General features: G+C 46.9%; 1 protein-coding gene across 10 annotated transcripts in view; it reads right to left on the reverse strand.

Annotated features, from left to right (window-relative positions):
* The window catches only part of DAB2IP (DAB2 interacting protein), a 695,389-nt gene that overhangs the window by 113,872 nt on the left and 558,195 nt on the right, over window positions 1-23,322 (reverse strand). For all 10 annotated transcript variants that reach the window (XM_082263572.1, XM_082263570.1, XM_082263568.1 and 7 more), the window contains one exon: window positions 13,011-13,155. In XM_082263572.1, coding sequence (XP_082119698.1) covers window positions 13,011-13,155 — 145 coding nt within the window. The remainder of the gene's footprint in view (window positions 1-13,010; window positions 13,156-23,322) is intronic.

The raw sequence follows: 23,322 nt of genomic DNA on the forward strand, positions 1-23,322 counted from the left end.
GCCGGGTCTGCCCCCTTCTCACAAGTTCCATGAGTGTCCTCCTCTTCTCTAGCCACAGCTACTCTCACCGTGGATAGGCTCAGGCTGGGGGAGGTAGCGGCCACGGCGGGGACATTCTGGGCGGGCCATGGGCAGGGCACAGGCACTCAGGCAGAGGCGGTCAGGCGGGGGAGGAGGAGATGATGACGAGACTCAATGACTGACTGATGAGAGTGTCCGGCGACGAGACCAAGGCGCACGCCGCGCATGCGCAGTCAGATTGTCTCGCCGCAGCCATCGTTTTAACGGGCACTTTTTTCCTGCTACGGGCAGGAGAAAAGTGCCCCGATTTTACGGGCTGTCTGTGAATATACGGACGGTTGGCAACACTGCACTCAAGGGATGTGGAAGGCTGAGAGTACTGGAATTTAGGTTTCCACCCAAGAGAATATCAGATTTGTTTACTTTAGGGCAGTCTTAACTTCTGGTGTCCCCTTGATCATTTATGTAGACCACTACTACTTGTCTCACTGGATGACCCTGCAGAAGGGAAGTTGAATATTGAAGAGACAATCTGATGGCTCTCAGTTCCAGAATATTGATTAGAAGTAACAATATTATGAAATAGTAATTTTTATGACAAAAGTAATAAAATTGGTGCACACCAATTTCTTCATTTGACTTGCATATGTGCAACATATTAAATCACTCTGCCCTGTGTGTGCCAAAATTGTGGCACAAAATTTAAGTTATGTTTACAACAGTATTTACAGGACTTAAGTAATGGACATTATATAAACGTCCAAAATATCGACTTACACCGTATGCTAATGTATAAAACAGTTCTAAAGTAAGCACCATTACCAGAATATTCTAAATACTGAACATATCTTCAGTTTTGCTCCACACGCAGAGTAAAGGCGCTTGAATCTGGCCCCAAACTCAAATTTGAGAGCACACTAATTAATTTGCATGCGCCACTTTTATTATTTGTCGCAGGAAGCACTAATTAAAGTGGAGCTATTATTTTTATTTGCAGGGAGTCGCTCCCAAATCGCCACGGTGAACTGAGTTGGAAGTTTAGCCATCCTTCCTTCCCTGGCAGTCTTCTGAGACACATCACAGGTTCCAGAAGACTACGGGACCATTTACATAGCACAGCGCAACTCATCCATGTAGCGTGGGAAACAGGCTGTGAGGGTGAGGACTTTGCAGGATCCCTGGATAGGTAAGTGTCCTTATGTTTAACGTCAGCAGTCACAGTATTTATAGCTGCTGACTTTTATTTTTTTCTGAAGGAGCCTGGAGCTCCTCTTTGAGCAGGTATTTAGAAACAGGATAAGCAAAGATTTTGTGTGTCAATTTTTGCTTATCCATTTCTTTCAAATCTTTTTATTAGATTTTGATAAATGCAAACAAGTAAGTGACATACATCGAACTTTGTTCTAGGTAAAGCCGAGTACAATTTAAACACGTAGCATAGCCAAATAGAAAAATAGGCATACAAAATACAAAACTATGAAGAACAAAAATCTCTGTACCCTGTGAGTACTTGATGTTTGTATTATAGACCTAGTGCGGTCACATTGGCACGATAGAAAAGGATTTTCCATATTCAGGAGGATTGGATCCGAGTTCCGGGCAACCCCTAAGGCAGTGATGGCGAACCTTGGCACCCCAGATGTTTTGGAACTACATTTCCCATAATGCTCAACTACACTGCAGAGTGCATGAGCATCATGGAAAATGTAGTTCCAAAACATCTGGGGTGCCAAGGTTCGCCATCACTGCCCTAAGGGATCAAGCTGTGTCCGGACCATAGATGCACTCCCCTGTAGAGAGATAGGTCTTTTTCTTAGATATAACGTTGGTTGAGGGGGGAAGATCCTCTTTTTGTGTTGGAGGAAGGTGGGTAGTGAGTGGATTAGAATAGGGAAAGCTCTAGGAATCCTAAACCTGTTAAGAGTCCTTACATGGGCGTATCAGGTCTTTGTGGGGGGATGGTGGGGGGGGGGGGTGAATGGACAGGGGGTGGAACAAGGGAGTGTGAAGGAAATAGTATAAAGGTATATATAATTTGATGTAATATGTAGGAGAGTTTTTGGTAGCAATGTAACCGAGCATAAATCGGGTCAGAAGTTTAAGTGTTTAGGCTGGGACTGTTTGTGCGATATAAGTATTCGTATGGTCTTGGAGAACGTTAGTCTTAGCAAAATCGATCCATGGCGCCCATTGTTTGTAATATTTTTCTGGTGAATCCCTAGCCTGGTGAATTAGTTCTTCCATCTCAGCTACTTTGGTTATGCGAGAAAACCATTCATTGATGGATGGAGGGGTTGTTGTCTTCCAGTGACAGGGGATGCACATTTTGGCTGCTTTAATAAGATGAAGCATGAGTGACTTTTTATAGACAGATTGAGGAAGTGATGTGTGATGAAGAAGGTATTGTGCAGGGGAATAATTGTATACGTTGTGATTTTCGAGATTGTGTCGTGTACTGCTTTCCAGAAAGGTTGTATAAGATGGCACTCCCACAGTATATGTAGTAAAGTACCTTTTTCTTCGCAACATGTCCAGCAAAGGGGAGAGTTGGCTGCATTAATCTTGTGCAATTTATCAGGTGTTAGATACCATTTTGTAAAAATTTTCAAACCATTTTCCTGAACAGATACGTTGAGAGAGCCTTTGTGTATGTGAGAAAATTTTTTTTCCCAATCTGAATAGGAAAGGTGGATTGAGAGCTCTTCCTCCCACTTTTGACAAATTTTATCTGGGCTGGCATCATTTTGTGGGGACAAGAGTGTATGTATTTTTTAAATCAAATGTCGTTGAGGTTCCGTATGTAGGCATAGTATTTCAAAGCGGGACTGAGGTTTTGACCATGAAGCGATTCTTTTGGGATCGAGCAGGAATTGTCTGATTTGGAGATAGTTGAAAAAGGGTATATCGTGGTTGAGAAAAGAGGTGTTATGCTCTTTGCGGGTTTTCTGCATCAATGATAGGGCTGTTATGAAGTTTAAGACCCCGTGGGAAGTTGGGGTTATTGGAGAGGGGGGTCAATGGTCCAGGGGCGGACGCCAGAGCAAAGTTCTTACACATCTGCCTAAATACCAATAAGGAAGCATTGATTAATGGGTGTTTTGTGTGCGGTTTGTGCGTTAAAAGAGGGTCAATCCAAGGGAGTTGTTTAGTTGGAATTTTTGACATCGACTTTTCAAGATTGACCCAATCCTTAGAAAATGCATGAATATGCCAGTCAACTACTCTAGTGAGATGGCAGGACCAGTTATATTTAAGCAGGTCTGGGAGGCCCACTCCACCTTGAAGTTTTGGAGAAGTGAGTCTACTCCAATTTAGCCTAGGGCGTTTAGAGGACCAGGCAAAATCAGTGCAGATTCGCTTGTAATCTAGAAAAAAGGAGGAAGGGAGCTTGATAGGGATTGTCTGTAGAAGATATAACAGTCTTGGTAAGATGTTCATTTTAATGAGTGCAATTTTACCAAACCAAGAAAAGGGGCAGTTCTTCCACTCCAATAAGTCACGTTTGATGGAGCGAAGTAGTTTTGCGTGGTTTAAGGAGTACTATTCCTTAAAAGAAGTGGGGATTTGAATGCCTAGATAGGTAATCAAGTTGGGGTACCATAAGAATGGGAAATTTGTTTTATACAGACTCAGGGTTTTTTCTGGGAGGGAGATATTTAGTGCATTAGATTTGGTGTAGTTAATTTTGAGGTTTGAGATTGTTTGAAAGGTCGCAAATTAGGGATTGTGGTAAGGGGTTCCGTGAGAAAGAGGAGAATATCGTCCGCATATGCCGCTACTTTATATTGTTTATCGGCAATGGTGACTCCTTTGATGTCGGGATGGGCACGAAGTCGACGAAGAAATGGTTCTAGTGTGATGATGAAAATAAGTGGAGAAAGGGGGCATCCCTGTCAAGTGCCATTCGACACGGAGAAGGCATCCGACAGGTGGTAATTTACCCTAACACGGGCTTTGGGTTCGGCATATAGGGCCATGATAAATTGTAACATTTGGTCACCAATTCCGACTGCTTTTAGTGCTTCGGACATGTAGTCCCATGCCACTCTGTCGAACGCCTTCTCCACGTCAAGCGACAAGAAAAACCCCTGAGTCTTCGAATTGTTCAGCCAATGATGAATGTTCAATGCTTTGAGGGTGTTGTCCCTAGCCTCTCTCCCCGGGACAAAACCAATTTGATCAAGCGAAATGATATCTGGGATAAGGGGGAGTAATCTATTTGCCAATATCTTAGCCAATATCTTTGCTTATCCATTTCAAAGAGGGAAATTAAAAGATTGGTGAAAGCATAATGCTTGTACTGCTCTTCCAAACATACAAATCAGAGCAGATGCTAAACCTAACTAACAAAAGGGGGGCAAGCCCCTTTGTTAAATCGGAGTGATCAGTTCTCTGTTCTGCAGTGCCAGATGGCTTTTTTTTGACCCATGGGTGGACGATGGCAACGCCAGAGTCGGGAAATTGATGGAACGCGGTAAGCTCCTGTCTTACGATACATTGAAAGCACGCCACGGCGGGTCCCCTATGAACTTTTAGAAATATAGGCAGCTCCACCATTTCTTTGCTGTTCACGCCCCTACCATCCGCCCCCAGGCCTCTCTTAAGCCTTTTGAACGTCTGTTCATCCAGGACGATCCCATCCCTCATATGGTTTCTGAGTTATACCAATTATTGGGTGCTGCATCCTTCGCTTCTGTGCCCATCTGTTTTCGGCTATGGGAGTGGGATCTGGGAATACAGCTTTCTGACACCCAGCTTTCTTGTCTTTACTAACTAACCCACTCGAGCTCAGTAAACTCTAAGATGCAATGAATTATAAGCTCCTGACGCGCTGGTACCGGGTACCAGCGGACTTGGCCCGCATCTATCCCTCGGCCTCCTCTGCATGCTGGCGGAACTGTGGCGGTGTTGGTACCCTACTTCACTTGTGGTGGGAGTGCCGGGTAATTGACCCCCTTTGGCGCGACATCCAGGGACAGGTCAAGTCCGTCCTGGACCTGGATGTTCCCTTCAGCCCCCTCCACTTTCTCCTGCATGTGCCCTGTATGCTGCTCAGCCGCTATAGACGCAGCTTGCTGCCTCATCTCCTCAACGCTGCTAGGAGACTAATCCCAATTTACTGGAAGCGGCCGCAGGTCCCGGGCAGGTCGGAGTGGCGGCGGATGGTGGACAGTATAAGAGACGCAGAGGACTGGGTCGCTAGATGTCGAGGGACAAGGGAGCGCAATGACTCAAGGTGGAGACCGTGGCTCGATTACTCGGGTGACCCGGCCGCGATACCCTTGAGCCTTGATCATGCCCTGTTAGTGTTGGCTGACCCGTCCGTGGCAGCTCTCCCCTGGCCCAACCCTTAGGCCCCTTTCCGTAGGGTGTCTTTGACTTTCAGATGGACAGGAGTACCTCGTGGAGGCGTGCTGCTGGAGGTGCTCCGGATTCCGACAGGTACGACCTTCTTCCCCTTTTTTCCTTCCCTAGGTATCTCCCCTACCCCCCCCCCCCACTCTCCTTTTCCCTTCTCGGTTTCCCCCTTCTCTTTGTTCTCTCCCCACATACAGCCCAATCTACCTCTGGTGGGTGACTTTGTGAATGCGTTGGGTGGACTGTTGGAGTCAGCTATGTTGCGCCTCCCTCTCCTCTGGCCCCTTTAGGCTATTGAGCTGGCCTGAGGGCCGTGCTGTTCTTCTGTGAGGTCCTGCTCTGTTGCCATGTACCCCCTCAGCCCGTTTTGGGTGGTTGGGTGTGCCGGGGGGGGGGCAACGGGTGGGGGTGCCGCGCTGGGGGCGGTCTGATGGAGGCTGTTGGCCCCCCTCCCTCTGGGGTGTGCCTCGGCCTGGGGCTCCCCTGGGCTGCGTCCCACGCCTCCTGGAGACTTGAGGATGTTAAGGCTGACTGTGGCTCATGGCCTCCTGCAGGCCGTCCTCTATTGTCTGCTGAATGTTGGTTTTTACATTGTACTATGTTGATATTTGCTGCTCCTTTTTCATTGTGTTATGTACCACGTTGCACTTTTGTTCCCCCTGGGTTGTGGCACTGTTTTGCTAACAACCCTCCCCCACACTTTTGACATTGTTGTCTCACTTTTATCTGTTTTCTTGTTAAAACTAAATAAAGATTCATTAAAAAAAAAAATATGGTACACGCCACTCCAGACAGTTTCCTGCACCAATAATAATGCTTCAGGAAGCTTAGTTAATTCCTTGTAAAGTGTGTTTAGGTTCAGACGCATTTCCACAGTGGAAGCGGTTATACACAGTAACTGATGCAGTGAAGGCCATGGTTTCCCATATTTTACTGTAGCTCCTCATTTCCATGGTGATGTGTGCTTTGAGGACAGTTATAAATAGATTGGCAGTCAGTGACCAGTGGTGTGCTTTTAGTTAAAAAGACTGGGGAGATATTACACAGCACTGACAACAATACACGGTTTGAAATTAGGATGAGGAAATAAAAGGCTATATCTGGTACCTTTATGAACTGTCATAGGTACCCACAACAAGAAATCAAATTCTCAGTTTCTTGTTTTTAGTGTGCGGTAGAGTAAGATTGTGATTGGTTCCTTCAGATTTAACAAATCAATGACACGCTTTAGAACTCTATTGTGCCAGCAATAAAGGCACCTTAGCAAAACAAGAAAAAGAAAAACACCAAAAAGTTGGGGTAAGCATCATACAAACACTCCATCTTCAATGCAGCTAAGATCCCTCCCCACCGCTGCAGCTGTCACACAGATAGAGCAGAGGCCTTGGAGTTTTGTAGTTAGGTGGGAGGAGCCTGATAGGGATTTAGAGACACTAGTTCCCTATTCGGTCCACTCCCCTTGTGATTGACAGTATGCACTTGGCAGATCCATAGCCGACAGACAGCCTGCTACTGGTTATGGAATTTGCTCACTGCCTACTATCAATCACAAAGAGACCTAATGAGAAACTAGTGTCTTCGCTTCGCTAGCCAAAGAAGTACTATTAACCACTTATCTTCCAGGACAATTCTGACATTTTTTACATATATACGTAAAAATCTGCATTTTTTTTTGTTAGAAAATTATTTAGAGCACCCAAGCGTTCTATATTTTCTGAAAGCAAAGAACCTGGAGAATAAAATGGTGGTTGTTGCAATTATTTATATTGCACAATATTTGCACAGCTGTTTATCAAGTGCAAAATTTCAGTAAAAAATACACCTACATGCATTTGTGTTTAGTGAAAATAAATACAATATAATACCCAATTTTTGGGTGAAATATAAAAGATGACGTTGTGCCGAGTTAATAGATACCAAACAGGTCAAGATTCAAAATTTTGCATTCCCTTGAAATGGTGACAATCTACGGTACCTAAAAATCTTCACAGGCGACACTTGAAAAGGTTACCAGTTTAGAGTTAAATGGGGCTAGAACTATTGCTCTCACTCACAGCAATACCTCACATGTGTTGCAATCACCATTTACATATGGGTCCTATGTGTATGTTTAAAATGTGTGCATGCGCAATGGGGAGTATGGGGGCACTTACATTTATTTCTATTTTATTATAATGTATCTTTTTTACACTTTCTTTAATTTTTTCTTCGGTTCAACCCCATTACTATCTCAAGGGATGAACAACATTGTAATATCATGGGCAGTGACAGGTACTTTTTATTGAGTGATCTGGGGTCTATTATACCCTTGATTTCTACTCTGCCCTCCAAGACAGCCGATCAAACCAAGATTGATTTGAACGGCTGCCTGTCATCACAGGTGAAGAGGAGGAACAGATGTTCCTCCCTGTCCGGTCTGCAGCTGGCCTGACAAAGTGTAGTAGTCCCAGGCTCCCTAGTGGAATGGAAGAGCCTAGAAATAGTGGGAGATGGAGGGCCACCTACCGAGGCTTGTAAAAGTGACCGTGTGGCTGTAGAGATCACTATTACATGAAAGCCCATTGCGGCTGCAAATTTTGATACCAGGATCATGGCTGCAGCCACAGTCATAATCATGATTTAACTACTTCTTGCTGAGGATGTAGTGGTACATCATAGGGATGGGAAGTGGTTAAGAATCAGCTGCAGGTATTGCAAAGTTACTGAAACTGATGTCAGGGTTTTTTTGTAATCTGATGCAGGCCATATTTAAGGGCCATGCAGCCAGAGAAGTGTTATTAGTGCTTTAATTAAAGAGGAGTTCCGCCCCCCACCAAAAATGTAACAGTCAGCAGATACAAATACTGTATATTTCTATTAGGACACTTACCTGTCCAGGGATCCCGCATTGTTGGTACCCCAGCTAATTTTCTGATTGGCTCTCGGGTGCTGCCACCGCCATTCGTGCCACAAGCCTTTCAGCTTCACAGCTGGATCCCTACTGCGCAAGCGTGCTGCGCTTTCTAACTGGCCCAGCGGAGGAGGAAGGAGGAGGGGGGCCGAACATCCGAGGAACCTCCCTGCGGCGAGGTCTCCCAGAAGTGGAGACGGGTACATGTCAAAAACAGGTAGTTTCCCCTTTTGTATGGAGCTCTGCTTTAATTTTCTGCATCATTGTTGTTGCCTCTGGAAAGCGGTAGACACCTTTTGCTCTCGATTTTACAACCACAATCTAAGTGTCCTAATTCTGCACACCATTGTTCCTGTCCTCTGACTTTCTTCTTTTCCAATCGGATCAAATCCCAGCTTTTAGAAAACACCAATCTGTTTTATTTTGCACATATGGGATGAATTTTGTTTGCACTCTGCAGCCAAAATTGAAGTTTATAATGAGGAAAGCAGCAATTTATGCTCCTTGCGACTCCTGTCTTGATCCCCCCCCCCCCCCAGAAAGTATGTTACATCATTTTACTATATTACCAGGTAAATACTCAGCAACAATTTGTTTATCATAGGCAGCGCTCAGAACTTCAGAGTTTTTGTTTATCCTAATTTGATAGCTAACACCCCCAATATTTTCTGTGCATTCAAAACTAATTCTAATACCACACAGCTTAGGAAGGTAAAATGATTCAACCGAACAATATATAGCCTTTCTTCTTCGTCTTTATCTCAAGATAAATTGGTGCATTATGGGGGATATTCTCACCTGAGAGTATGTTTCAGATGTTCATAGATGTCGATATTTAGCTAGTTTGTGGCTCCATTTCACCAGCTCCCTCCAGGCATAGAAAGCATCAGATTATGATGTAGCAGAATGGATGAGATAAGGCGAATCCCTTTTTTCATCATTCCCTGCTAATGGTCTCCGAAGCGCAAAGCAGGCTACATGTTCCGGAACATTCCAGATGTCTAAATTGTCCTATAATCACCACCATTCAATTCCCTCTTAAATATATGGCCATCAAGGGGTCTGGGAAACAAAACATGGGAGCGAATATTTCTGCTGATAGAGCAGCAGAATTCTTAGCAGCAGAATATGCCACCATTAGGTTTATGGACCATTTTCTCTCAGTTTTTTTGGGGTTATTTTTTGTGGATGGGTTGCAGTTTTTTGTAATTTTTGAGAGCAGAAATCATTGCCAATAAAACTCCTGAGGTGGAACCAGAATGCCAAATTCAACCAGCACCTTTCAGCACCTCATATTGTAGCATTCTGAAGGGACACAGAGGCCTTTAGTTTAATTTATCCCATTTTACATTCCCTGAGTGATGTAAAAATCCCAATATTAGCTGATATTAACCTGTTCTAATCAGCAATATTATTATATTATCTGCAATAAAAGAATTCACAATTTTAAATTTGGAGCAGACTTTGGAGAATGTAAACTGTTAAATGCCAAATAGGGTGGTAATAGGAGACAATTAATTACTAAACTTGCCAAAGTTGCCAGTGTTCAATTTCCGAATGTCCCTCACTCCTGGCTGGCAGCATTTATAGGATACATGTCCTCCAATCCCAGCTGGCTGTACTGAAGTATAAATGTAAACTATTCCTGAGAGGTGGCATTTATATGCCCCCCCACGCCTGCCTGATGGCACTGCATGATAAAAATGTCCCATATTCATAGCTGGCAGCCATTCTGTTCTATACTTCTCACATTCCTAGCTGCAAAGATTCACAGGGGTTGATTTACCAAAGGCAAAAAAGACTGCACTGGTAATTGCACTTATCTTACCCAGAGTTTAGTAAATGCGATGAAACTCCACTTTCAAAGGAATACCCTATCAGGTGCAAGGAAAAAAACAAAACAAAAAAAAAAAACAGCATTTTTTCCTGCAAAAGATTGGATGATGGAAATCAGCAGAGATTCATCACATTCCATAAGCCCTGGGGGAAATTTGTGCAACTGCACTTGCAAAGTTCACAGTATATTTGTCTTTAGTAAATCACCCCAAGGTATAAATATCCCCCCTAACCAGTGGTGGGATTCAGCCGGTTCGCACCGGTTACTAACTTTCTGCAAGTTCGCAGAACCGGCTGAATCCCTCTGTGCGTCTAAGGACGCGCAGTACAATTGAATGTCCCGCGCTCGGACCACGCAGCCGCAGAGCGGAGCAGTGCGCCCGACCCGCCCATTCTGTGACAATAGTGAATGAGAATTCGCTATTGTCACACGGATCCTCCTCCTGGCCAATCAGGGAGCGGGTCCTCCCGTTTCCCGATTGGCCGAAAGGCAAACACCGTGCCATTGGACAAGGAGGAGGCGCTGCGGGAGGACTGAGGACTCGGAGACGCGGGGAGCCGGGGACTGAAGAGAAGCTGCGAGACCGTCCGTGAGGTAAGTGCATGGGTCTCGTGGGGGGATCGCTGGCACTCTGCAATTGGGGGCAATGCTGTGGCTGGCACTCTGCAACTGGGGGCAATGCTGTGGCTGGCACTCTGCAATCATTGGGGGCAATGCTGTGGCTGGCACTCTGCAATCATTGGGGGCAATGCTGTGGCTGGCACTCTGCAATCATTGGGGGCAATGCTGTGGCTGGCACTCTGCAATCATTGGGGGCAATGCTGTGGCTGGCACTCTGCAATCATTGGGGGCAATGCTGTGGCTGGCACTCTGCAATCATTGGGGGCAATGCTGTGGCTGGCACTCTGCAATCATTGGGGGCAATGCTGTGGCTGGCACTCTGCAATCATTGGGGGCAATGCTGTGGCTGGCACTCTGCAATCATTGGGGGCAATGCTGTGGCTGGCACTCTGCAATCATTGGGGGCAATGCTGTGGCTGACACTCTGCAATCATTGGGGGCAATGCTGTGGCTGGCACTCTGCAATCATTGGGGGCAATGCTGTGGCTGGCACTCTGCAGTCATTGGGGGCAATGCTGTGGCTGGCACTCTGCAATCATTGGGGGCAATGCTGTGGCTGGCACTCTGCAATCATTAGGGGCAATGCTGTGGCTGGCACTCTGCAATCATTAGGGGCAATGCTGTGGCTGGCACTCTGCAATCATTAGGGGCAATGCTGTGGCTGGCACTCCGCAATCATTGGGGGCAATGCTGTGGCTGGCACTCTGCAATCATTAGGGGCAATGCTGTGGCTGGCACTCTGCAATCATTGGGGGCAATGCTGTGGCTGGCACTCTGCAATCATTGGGGGCAATGCTGTGGCACTCTGCAATGATTGGGGGCAATGCTGTGGTCACTGTGCATTGAAAGGGGGCACGCTGGTCTCTCTGCATTAAAAGGGGGGCACGCTGGTCACTGTGCATTGAAAGGGGGGCACGCAGCGCTGGTCACTGTGCATTGAAAGGGGGCACGTTGGTCTCTGCATTGAAAGGGGGGCATGCTGGTCACTGTGCATTGAAAGGGGGGCACGCAGGTCACTGTGCATTGAAAGAGGGGCATGCTGGTCACTGTGCATTGAAAGGGGGGCATGCTGGTCACTGTGCATTAAAGGGGGGCACGCTGGTCACTGTGCATTGAAAGGGGGGCACGCTGGTCACTGTGCATTGAAAGGGGGGCATGCTGGTCACTGTGCATTGAAAGGGGGGCACGCTGGTCACTGTGCATTGAAAGGGGGGCACGCTGGTCACTGTGCATTGAAAGAGGGGCACGCTGGTCACTGTGCATTGAAAGGGGGCACGCTGGTCACTGTGCATTGAAAGGGGGCACGCTGGTCATTCTGCTGGGAAAGTCGGAACTGGTTACTAAAATTTTTGAATCCCACCACTGCCCCTAACCACCAATTCTAGGTTGGCAGCACTCAAAGTATAAATGTTCCCCATTCCCAGCTAAGGCCCTGTTTACACCTGTGCATTTTTCAGTTTGTAAAACACTCATCTCTGAAGTTCCAAAAAGCACAACAAACAAAATACCATTCATTTCAATGGCCCCTATTCACATGAGCGTTTTGTCACCTGAAGCAAAATGCCTGAAGCTCAAAAAAAGTACATGAGCTTCTTTTTTGGCAGATTACAAGCGTTTTTGGTCAGATGTCAATGCCTGCCTCCAAACACCTGCAAAAAAGCCTGAAAAATGCCCAAAAACGCTCAGGTGTGAATGGAGCCTAAAGGCACTTAAAAGTATAAACATCCCACATTCCTAGTCTGCAGCACTGCATGGCGGCACTGCATGGTATAAAAGCCCTTTCTCGTTCCAGCTTGCACAGTTATAGTAAAAATTTCCAACCACCAATAGTAGCTGCACTAATAATATAAAAGCCCCCTGTTCCCAGCTAGCAGCACTCATAGTATTAACATCCCCCATTCCCAGCTGGTGGCACTCATAGTATGAGCTCCCCTTGTTCCAAGCTGCCAGCATTCTAGTATAAAGGCTGGCCATACATGGATCAAAATTCAGTTGGTTCAGCAGTTGACCTATCGATTGACTTCTTATGAACCAGCTTGTTGGTAAGTTTTCACTCAATTGGCTGACGCTCTCATCAGTGTATTCTGATGGCAGGAAAGTCCCACTGTCAGAATACATTGACACAATGGGGAGGATTCCCCCATCCAAATTGAACATGTGGATGGGAGAATCGGTTGGGTTCATTTTTGTTCAGCCAGCATCACTTAAAGTATAAATGCCTCCTATTCCAAGATGGTGATACTCAAGTATAAAGGTGCCCCATTCCTGACTGATGACACTGACCAGTAGGAGTTGATTATTTTGCAGAAAGCCAGTTCGCAGCACATCTTCAAGTTGCCCTGATGTTCGGGGAGGTCAGAGGCAGAACACTTGTTGGGGTCGACCTCACAATTCTCATCTGATTCGTATAGTGCTTTGATGAATTCGCCTGGGAAGAAAAGCATGCAGGTCAGAGTCAGAGTTATAAAATATTAACAAATGAATATACATCAGTGAAGTAATAGAAGCACACCAGCCTGGGAGCATCAGACAATAAGAACATTATTCCACGACTGCCCATCATGCAGGTTGGAGCCACCCTGAAAAATAATGTGCAGCTAAATTTCACATGCAGAATAAAGTGTATGAAGTAGGGTTACCCATAGCAACCACTTAAATGTTTCCTTTTATTTTCTTTGAAGATGTGTAGGAATCACTGACTCAGACAGTGTAGGAATAACCCACTCAGATAAACCCCCTATCCTTCAGCACCTGGCATTCAACAGCCAAGCCGTCAAAGCCAGCGACTAAAGCAGGATGGAAGACCAGTCCTTGGGACAGCAGATCCTGAGAGGAAGCTGCCAAGCCGCACCAGATCGGCCTAGCAAGCCCAGCGAGGCCAGTCCGGAGCCACTAAAGAGGACCGGAATCCCTTCTGCTTTGATCCTTGGCAGAAGCTTGAGAGGAGGGAGGTGTAAATCAAATGATACTGACCCCACGGGGCAACCAACGTGCCTGTGGAATCCGCCAGAGGATCCCTTGACCAAGCCACAAACCTCTGCACCTTTCTGTTGAGCCGAGACACCAACAGATCCAACTCAGGGGTGCCCCACCGGAGACACAGCTGATGTAACACCTCCAGATGAAGGGACCACTCCCCATGGTCCAACGTCTGCCGACTGAGGTAATCCACCTGACAATTTTCCACCCCAGTAATGTGTACAGCAGAGAGGGCTGGAACGAACCATTCTGCCCACCTTAGAATGCCAGCTACCTCCTGAGCCACCAGGACACTTCTTGTGCCCCTTGGTATTTGACATAAGCCATGGCATTGTCCAATTGATCTAGATTATCCAGCCCTTCGACCAGTCTGGCAGTTGATTGTAGATCTCACAGGAAAAAAACATTTAGACCAAAGATCCCAGCAAGGATATAGGTCCTTACTCCTGACTAGGCAGAAAAAAAACAGAGTGGCTATAGCAGAGAGGGAGTATACCCCCTGGGTGTAGCCAGAATTATTTTCAGCCTAGTGTCCTACTCCTGTAAGGGGCAGTATTACCCAATGTGTCCATCGATGAACAAAGAGAAATATAATTTATTGTAGAAACAATAAAAGATTCAGCCACTACAGCTGTCGTGGTTACAAACTGATCACTAGTTGCAAGCCTGAGCAGGATGGATGTTACTTATCCCATGGATAAGTATAAAGCCTTTTGTGTGTGGAGAGGTTTTATGCTCCTATTAAGAATGTATTGTCCTGGATTGCAGCTGCAAAGGTCATATAGTCTGGTATATTGCACTTTTTTGTATTTTTTTTTTTTGCCCTTTATTTTGGGACTGCATATCCTGCTTGGTTTTAGCAGGGCTTATTGTTCTTTTTGCTGCACTGTAAACCTTTCTTGAAAATGAATAAAGAGAATTAAAAAAATATATAAATAAATTAATCACCAGTGTGTGGAAGAGATTTGATGGTTGCCAGAGTCTGTAAATACATGATAATGTCTAATCACATGAAGTATTGATGGTCTGTTTTCTCTTATCTACAATAATGAAAGTGTGTTCAGGGGGTTTGGCAGGAAGCACCCCTATCTTACCAGTTCTGGTCATGAAAGGCACTTTCCCATCTCAGAAAGTTGGGAATTTTCTTTGCTTTTCATGATCTGTACTCCAGCAACACAAACAACAGAGTCAGATTTCTTTCTTTCCTCAATGTGGTAAGTCGCTGAAGTTCGTTATTTAGAGGAAAATATGATTACATTTTTCTGGAACCTATATCATTGCTAGTCACAAAAAAGTGCAGCGCTCTCCTTCAATAAAGTGTATTCAAATTATAGTGCATAAATAAATATCTGAAACAGTGTAAAAATCATCAATATATAATACATTTACGCGAGTCCATCTTTTCCTTTAAATATATATACAGTTCATCAATAAATGATTCAATGTCTGTGAAAAAAAGTGCAGTCCAGCACACCAGAAACTCTTCAGTAATTGCCTCTGATCACCACAGTGCCCTTCACCCCACCTATAAGTGTCTTCTCACCTACTTAAATGGACCTCACTAATTAAAGGAGGTCTATATGCGCTTTGCATTGTTATAAGTGGCACCGCTTTCACTGGCTGTACACTCCAAATCGGTGGCTCTCAGCATGGTGTCAATCATATAGGAGGCAAGAGGAAAGAACCATAGTGCAAAACACACATCACATTTCAATCCTCCAAATAGCATAGTTGCCAACATTCTGAAAAAATTAATAGGGAAACTTTTTTGTCTGTAGGCGGGATCTTATTTTAATTAGGGGCGGGGCATTTGTGTGTAAGTGTGGTCTTGGTGGAAGGTGGAAAAGTAGGCGTGGTTTGAACTTTGCTAAATAATGGACATGGCTTAAAGTGGGTGTGGATAGAGTCTGAGGTGAAAGAGGGAGAAGGAAGAGAGAGAGAAAAAGAGAAAGGGATGGAGAGAGAGAGAGAAAAAAAAAATGCTAGGGAGGGAGAGAAAGAAAGATGGATGGAGGGACAGCAGGCCCAGATCCTATACCACAATAGAATTATGTGTATGCCAGAAAGTTTAACAATTAGCAGATAAAGATACTCCAGACACCATTGCCCAGGCAGATCCCATCAGATAAAAGAGATGGTCAGAGACTGTGAGGACATGATACAGGAGATAGTCACGCCTTGGCTGGGAATTGATATTGTGGTCTGGTGTGTTCTGGATCGTTTCCCTGCTGGCTGAGCCACTGGGTGATTCATTTTCTGGGCTTGTTTCTCACTATCTCCTACCTTTTGGTATGAGACTCTTGCTCCACCCAGTGGCCAGCTGTAGTCAGCTGAAACCTCATTGGACAGAAACATTATTGCGTACAAGCTTCGGGAGACAGTGAACTAGACAGGAAGTGCTCCATGCGGAAATTTGACCCGAGGACCAGTCTATAGACTGGTTGTGTACACAAAGCCATGGGAACCCGAGAATGATTGGATGTCTCGGGGACGAAACTACGTCAAATGTTAGGATTTCTTGATGTAATGTGCCCAATAGAACGGATAGAGGTTTGGATTCATGGGTAATAAGCCCGTCTCCCAAAGGGTCGCCTCCTAAGGTGGTTACACAAAGTGGCAACTTCTTAGGAACGTCAGGAATTTGCAGTCTTTTAACCAGTGCTGCGTCAAGGAACACACCGCCAGCACCAGAATCTATAAAGGCCATGGTGGAAAACCTCTGGTCCTCCCAGGATAGGGAGATAGGAACTAATAGCCTCTCTTGGAACTGCCGAGACAGAGCGTCAGCTTTTATGTTCTTGGTACCCGGGATGTAGGTCACAACGAAGTTGAATCGAGTGAAGAACAGTGCCCAGCAGGCTTGCCTGGGATTCAATCTTTGAGCTTTCTCAAGGTATGTCAAGTTCTTATGATCAGTTTGATCCACAATTGGAAGCTTAGTACCTTCTAACAAATGCCTCCACTTGGAAAAATGGATTTTTGTAAAATCTTACCGTAAAATCCTTTTCTCTTAAGCTCATTGACAGACGTAGTCCTCCTTGATTAATATCAACTCGGGTTATACTGCCCTGTACAGGAGTAGGACTAGACAGGAAAGAAAACGTTCTGGCCACACCCTAGGGGCAGTCCCAGAGGGTATATCCTCTCACTTCCTGCTACAGCAAATCAGTTATGTCACAAAGCAGTGTTTAGAGAATTTAACCCAACCCAACTCAAAAACAGAGGGGCGGGTACTACGTCTGTCAATGAGCTTAAGAGAAAAGGATTTTACGGTAAGATTTTACAAAAATCCATTTTCCTCTGTCGCTCATTGACAGACGTAGTCCTCCTTGATTAATATCAACTCGGGACGTCCCAAAGCAGTGCCACAAATGAGGGGTGGGAAAATGGAAATCAAAATCCAATCTAGAAGGCCCAACCGGTGCCAACTAGAAGTTTAAAAGGCTCATCAATCAAAAGATGAGACTCAACAGAAATTCCAACGGAAAAAAACCCTTGAGGTAGACCACCGGTCTCCTCAAATTGCGGTCTGCAAAACCTTGCGGCCAAATGAGGCATCCACCGATGCCATCACATCAACTTTATAAAATTTTGTAAAGGTATGCACCGACTACTAGGTAGCCGCCTTGCACACCTGGACCACTGACGCCTGATGGCGGTAGGCCTAGGAAGTACTGAGCGCTCGAGTGGAGTGCGCCTTAACAGGGAACGGAGGATTCCGACCCTTAATAGAATAAGCCTGTACCACAGTCTGTCTAATCCATCTGGAGATAGTCGCGGCAGATGCAGGCAACCCCTTTCTGGGGCCATCCGTGATCACAAAAAGTGAATCCGTCTTACGGAATGATTCCGTAGTCTTCAGGTATACCCTGATTGCCCGCACCACATCCAAGGAATGCAACGCACATTCCCGAGGATGACTGGGCTTAGGACACAAGGAAGGTAGCACAATATCTTCATTCAGATGAAAGTCTGAAAACCACCTTAGGAAAAAAAGATGACTTCGGATGAAGAACTACCTTATCCCTATGAATCCCCAGATATGGGGAATGACACAATAATGCAGCCAGTTCTGACACCCTGCGTGCAGAAGTGATAGCCACCAAGAAGGCCACCTTCTGGGATAATGTAAGCAAGGGAATCTCCCTGATATTTTCAAAGGGAGGTTTCTGAAGAACCGACAACACCAAATTAAGATCCCAGGGTGGTAAGGGCGCACGCACTGGCGAAGCCAAGTGCTGCACCTCCTGGATGAAATTCCGCACCAAGGAATGAGTAGCCAGATGCTTCTGGAAGAAGATTGCCAACGCTGAAACCTGACCCTTGATAGTGCTCAAGGATAGTTTCTGCTCAACCCCCTTTTGCAGAAAAAACCAAGATTCGGGTCACCGAATAGGTACGTGGGGGAAAACTCCTACGATTCACACCACGCAATATAAGCCTTCCATGTGCGATAATAGACTTTGCTGGAAGTCGCTTTTCTTGCTTTAATTCGAGTAGGAATAACTGAAGCTGACAATTCCTTGTCCTTCAGTACCTGGGTCTCAATGGCCAGGCCGTTAAAGCCAGCGACTGTAAAGCACGATGGAAGATCGGTCCTTGAGACCGCAGATCCTCCCTGAGAAGAAGTCTCCAAGGAGCGTCCACGACTAGTCTTGCCCAAGTCAGCGTACCCGGCTTGACGAGGCTAGCCCGGAATACCGGGATAACTGGAGTTCCCTCCACCTCTATCCTGCGGAGAAATCTCAGCAGTAACTTGAGAAGGGGGAAGACATACAGTAGCTGATACTTCCCCTACGGGGCGCTCAGCGCGTCTGCTGCGTCCGCTAGAGGATCGCGGGCGCGAGCCCTGTTGAGCCAACCTGCCAACAGATCCATATCCGGGGTGCCCCAATGAAGGGACAGCTGATGAAATACCTCTGGATGAAGAGACTATTCCTCTTGATCCAGAATCTGACGGCTGAAATAATCTGCCTGTCCACCCCCTTGATAAATATCGCGAGAGAACTGGAACAACTGTTCCCCCAATAGGAATGTTGGCCACTTCTATGGCCTCCAGGGCACTCTTGGTGCCCCTTGGTGATCGACATAAGTCATGACCGAGGCATAGTCCGATTGGATCCGAACCGGGCTGCCCTGGAGCTGCTCGGTCCAGTAAATCAGACAAAGTCTAATCGCTCTCAGTTCCAACACATTTATCGGTAACCTGGAATTTATCAGAAGAAATGACTTCCCCTGGCTGAGCATCGGAGACCGAAGCCACCAGACCAGAGCCTCCCTGGTCCGCTCGCTCAATTGGATCCGATTGTCCAGGGAATCGGGATTCCGATACCATATGAGAAGAATCTCCTCTTTGGAGAATTCGGGTATGAAACTGGGCAAACGGTACTGCCTCTAAAGAGGAGACTATCAATCCCAGCCAGTTGACGGACAGCAACATCCGAATCATTGACTGAATCTTCTGGAGTTTCTCCGCATGGAGAAACACTCCTGCCAAGGATGTATCCAAAATTAGGCCCAGATAGTTGAGTCTCCTGGTGGGAACCAGGGATGATCTTTGGGAAAAGCAACAAAAACGCTGATGTCCTGCGAAGATGGGGATGTGAAGATAGGCATCCTAAATGTCTATGGACGCCAGGAAATCCCCCTGATGCAGGGAGGCCACCACTGTATGGATGGACTCCATCTCTTTCAAGACCAGAATTGGACGCACCTAGCCCTTTTTCCTGGGCATTGTGAACAGGTTTGACTAAAACTCCTCCAAGGAATGGGAACTACCACTGCTTGTTGCATCAAGCTGTCCCCCGCCAAGCTTTTTAAGCGACCCGGGGATGTCGAATATTGGAAGGGAAGAATCGCACCGGTGGAAGTGATCGAAACTCGATCTTGTATCCCGACCATATGACCTTGCGAACCCCTTTATCCGGGATTCTGGAAAGCCCTGGATCCGGAAACCGGTGAAGACGTCCCCCCACCCTAGAGATGGGTGGGGCCCATTCTGTCAATCCAACGGGATAACAGTGGCTTTATTTAGTCTGGAAATCGGTGAGTCCACTATTGGTGGTACCGTCCATCTTTGTAATGAGGGATTCCTCAAAATGATAGCGCCTAGCAATGCGTTTGGAAATAGCAGGGGCTCGTTTACGGACGACCCCATTTGAGCAAGGGAAACCCTTCATCATTTTGGTAGGCTTGCTAGTACCAAAAAAAGGAATATGAGTCTCCGCTACCTCTGCCGGTGTAACCTCAAGATTTAAGGTTTCCCGGACAGACACAACTAGTGTGGTGTCGCGGGAGTTGCAGGCGATGTGCGCACCGCCGCCGGGTGGGAGGCCGTGGGCGCGGGGTCGGGACCCCCTCGGGCGACCTTCCACCAACGCTTCTTGTGCTATGGCGGAGGCAGAAGCGTCCTCCTCACTGTCTGAGGAGACCGTACCTGAGACAACAACCCCAGAAAAGGGGCTGCAATGACCAGCTCAGAATCCGTATCTGAAGTATCAGATGACATAGGGGTAGGCGGGGGTCGCTCTTCTTGACCCCCGTCCCTGACAGGCTACCTCCACCCGGTATACCAAAGACTCCAAAACTGCTGATAATGCATCATCACAAATGGGGTACTGGAGGGTCCTGCGGCCACCCCGACTGGATCAGGTGGGGATACATGTGTGGCAGGGTTCATGTAACAAGACACTGGCCAGCAAACACAAAAAAATGAATTGCAAGAAAAAAAAACATTTTTCTTTTTTTTTTTAACTTGGTCCCCCAGCGCAATAGCGCCCCTCAGTCTACCTGCTTGGACCCCTCAGAAAGAGAGAGAGAGAGACCCCAAGGCTCACCTGATGCACAGAAGTTTCTTATCAACTTGCTTCCAGCACTGTCTGTTACAGACAGGAAGTCTTTGGCTTGCTTTCCCTGGGCCAAGGAGGCGGCTCCGCCCCTTTACACGCCTTCCGGCGCCTCCCAATTACTCCACGAGGTGTTTGGTCACCTCAAACATGGCCGCCCCCATGCTGGAGACACGAGGCTACGCAAATATGGCGGCCTTGTGCGATCTGCAAGAAAAAATGGCGGCGGTCTGTATAGGATAACGGCGGCTTGCAAGCTAGCAGTGGCCTGCAGGAGGTGTGCATTCGGCCTGTGCGGCCTGCGGAAGTGCCTCGGCCTGCGGGAGGTGTCCTCGGCCTGCGGGAGGCTGTGCGGCCTGTGGAAGTGACCGGCTTTCTGGAGGGATAGCGATCTGTGGCTGCAGTACTCAGGCATAGGCATCGGCCTGTGTACACACTATGACAGGTAGGATACCTCTATCTTCATGGTAATGCCTTTTAGTAGTCTGCCACTGACTTCAGTCACCCTTACAGTCATATAGTGACTTTAGATCGTCAGCTCCCAAACCAAGCCTCCTGGTTTCTATTCACAAAATCACACTCAAAATTGGGGGATCTGTGACCTGTTATAGTATAGAGGGGAGACCCAGAAACTGAGTGTCCGACCATCCCAGAGAGGGGCCCGCGTCCACCAACAAACCCGACAGGGGGAGAGGGGGAACATTCTACTCACCATACCGGAACCAGGCGGGCGCCAACTCCTGACCGAACCCCTCTCCACCGGGGTGGGGGGGCTGTCGACCAATACGGAGGCCGTGACTCTGCTGGTCATTGGCGTCCAGGCGAGACGTTTAACTCGCAGGGTCAGTCCCCGTCCAGTGGGACTATGTCGCGGCCGTCCCAGCGCGGAGCTATGGCCTGCACGCGCTCGTAGGCTGAACTGGGGTGACCACTGGATCTCAACATCCAGCCCGTCGCCCAGTTTCAGCGTACTTGCTTGAAGATCTCACAGGAACACTGGAGAAAAAAAGCTGTCTAAAAAAAGTATTTCTAAAAAAATCCTGCCAGGACCGAAGATCCTAGCAAGGAATCTAGGTCCTTACTCCTAACTAGACAGAAAAAAACTGATTTGCTGTAGCAGGAAGTGAGAGGATATACCCTCTGGGACTGCCCCTAGGGTGTGGCCAGAACGTTTTCTTTCCTGTCTAGTCCTACTCCTGTAGAGGGCAGTATAACCCGAGTTGATATTAATCAAGGAGGACTACGTCTGTCAATGAGCGACAGAGAAATGCCAGTTTGATGGCCAAAAGCTCACGATTCCCAATATCATAATTTTGTTCAGAGACAGAAATTGTTTTTGAAAAGAAGGTGACTGGGTGTAACTTGTTGGTAGAGTGGTCTTGTTGGGATAATACCGCTCCAGCACCCACTTCAGAGGCATCCACTTCCATGAAGTATTTTGCTGAAGGTTGCGGATAGCGAAGAATGGGAGTGGAGCAGAAGGCCAATCTGAGGTGGTCAAAGGCTTCTAAAGCTTCTGGAGGCCACTGAGAACAATTAACTCCCTTCTTAGTGAGGGCTGTGATGGGGGCTAGAATCTTGGAAAATTCTTTAACGAACTTCCGAAAATAGTTACTGAAACCGGAGGAGCGGTAGGACTGGGACCATGCATGATAGACTTGGAGGACAGCATAGTCATGATGGACTCTAATTTCTTCTCCAATGACTTTACTTGGTTGGCCTGCACACCCAGAAGTTGTCCCTGAAGTGTGACTGCCTGCACCAATTCGTTGAGGTCCATTTGGCCTGAGTATCCTGTTAGGCCTGCCAGAGACCCCTACTGCTCCTCCGGTTTCCTGACCAGTAGTCTTGTTATCCCGGTATCAGGTGGAGGAGCGGATAGGGTCCTGCAGCCGAAATATCGGGACCACAAATTAAAGTGCAACCAGCAAACCTAGGGAACAACTAATAAGAAAGGACTCATGGTTTGGAGTAGGTCGGGAGCCAGACCCCAAGGGAGCGAAGACCAGAAGAGTAGTCAGGAACAGGCCAAGTCCGTTTGCCAGAGCCGGTACAATCTAAAAGGGGTAATCCAAAGAGAGGTCAAGTGCGAGCCGAGATCAATAGCCAGAGCCGGTACAGTCCAAAAGGGGTTATCCAAAGCGAGATTGAGGTAAGTCAAGGTCAACAACGAGAGCAAAACATACACAGCAGACAACAGGAAGCAAAACCTATACTCAGGCACTAGCAGGAAGTAGAAGAGGGTATATATAGGTCAGGGGACGAGGTAACTGACTACAGCTGGCCACTGGGTGGAGCAAGAGTCTCATACCAAAAGGTAGGAGATAGTGAGAAACAAGCCCAGAAAAGGAATCACCCAGTGGCTCAGCCAGCAGGGAAACTATCCAGAACACACCAGACCACAATATAAATTCCCAGCCAAGGTGTGACAGTAAGGACATGATACAGGAGATGGACAGAGAGTGCAAACACACTACAGTAGACGGTCAGAGACTGCAGACATAGTACAGGAGAAGGTCAGAGATTGGTAAAGGAGGTCAGACATGCTAAAGGAGATGATCAGAGCCTGTGAGGACATGATATAGGAGATGGTCACAGCCTGTGAGGACATGATACAGGAGGTGGTCACAGCCTGTGAGGACATGAGGACATGATACAGGAGGTGGTCACAGCCTGTGAAGACATGATACAGGAGATGGTCAGAGCCTGTGAGGACATGATACAGGAGATGGTCACAGCCTGTGAGGACATGATACAGGAGATGGTCAGAG

This window comes from Pelophylax lessonae (genome assembly GCF_965119305.1).
Source record: "Pelophylax lessonae genome assembly, chromosome: 7".
NCBI classification, from domain to species: Eukaryota; Metazoa; Chordata; class Amphibia; order Anura; family Ranidae; genus Pelophylax; species Pelophylax lessonae.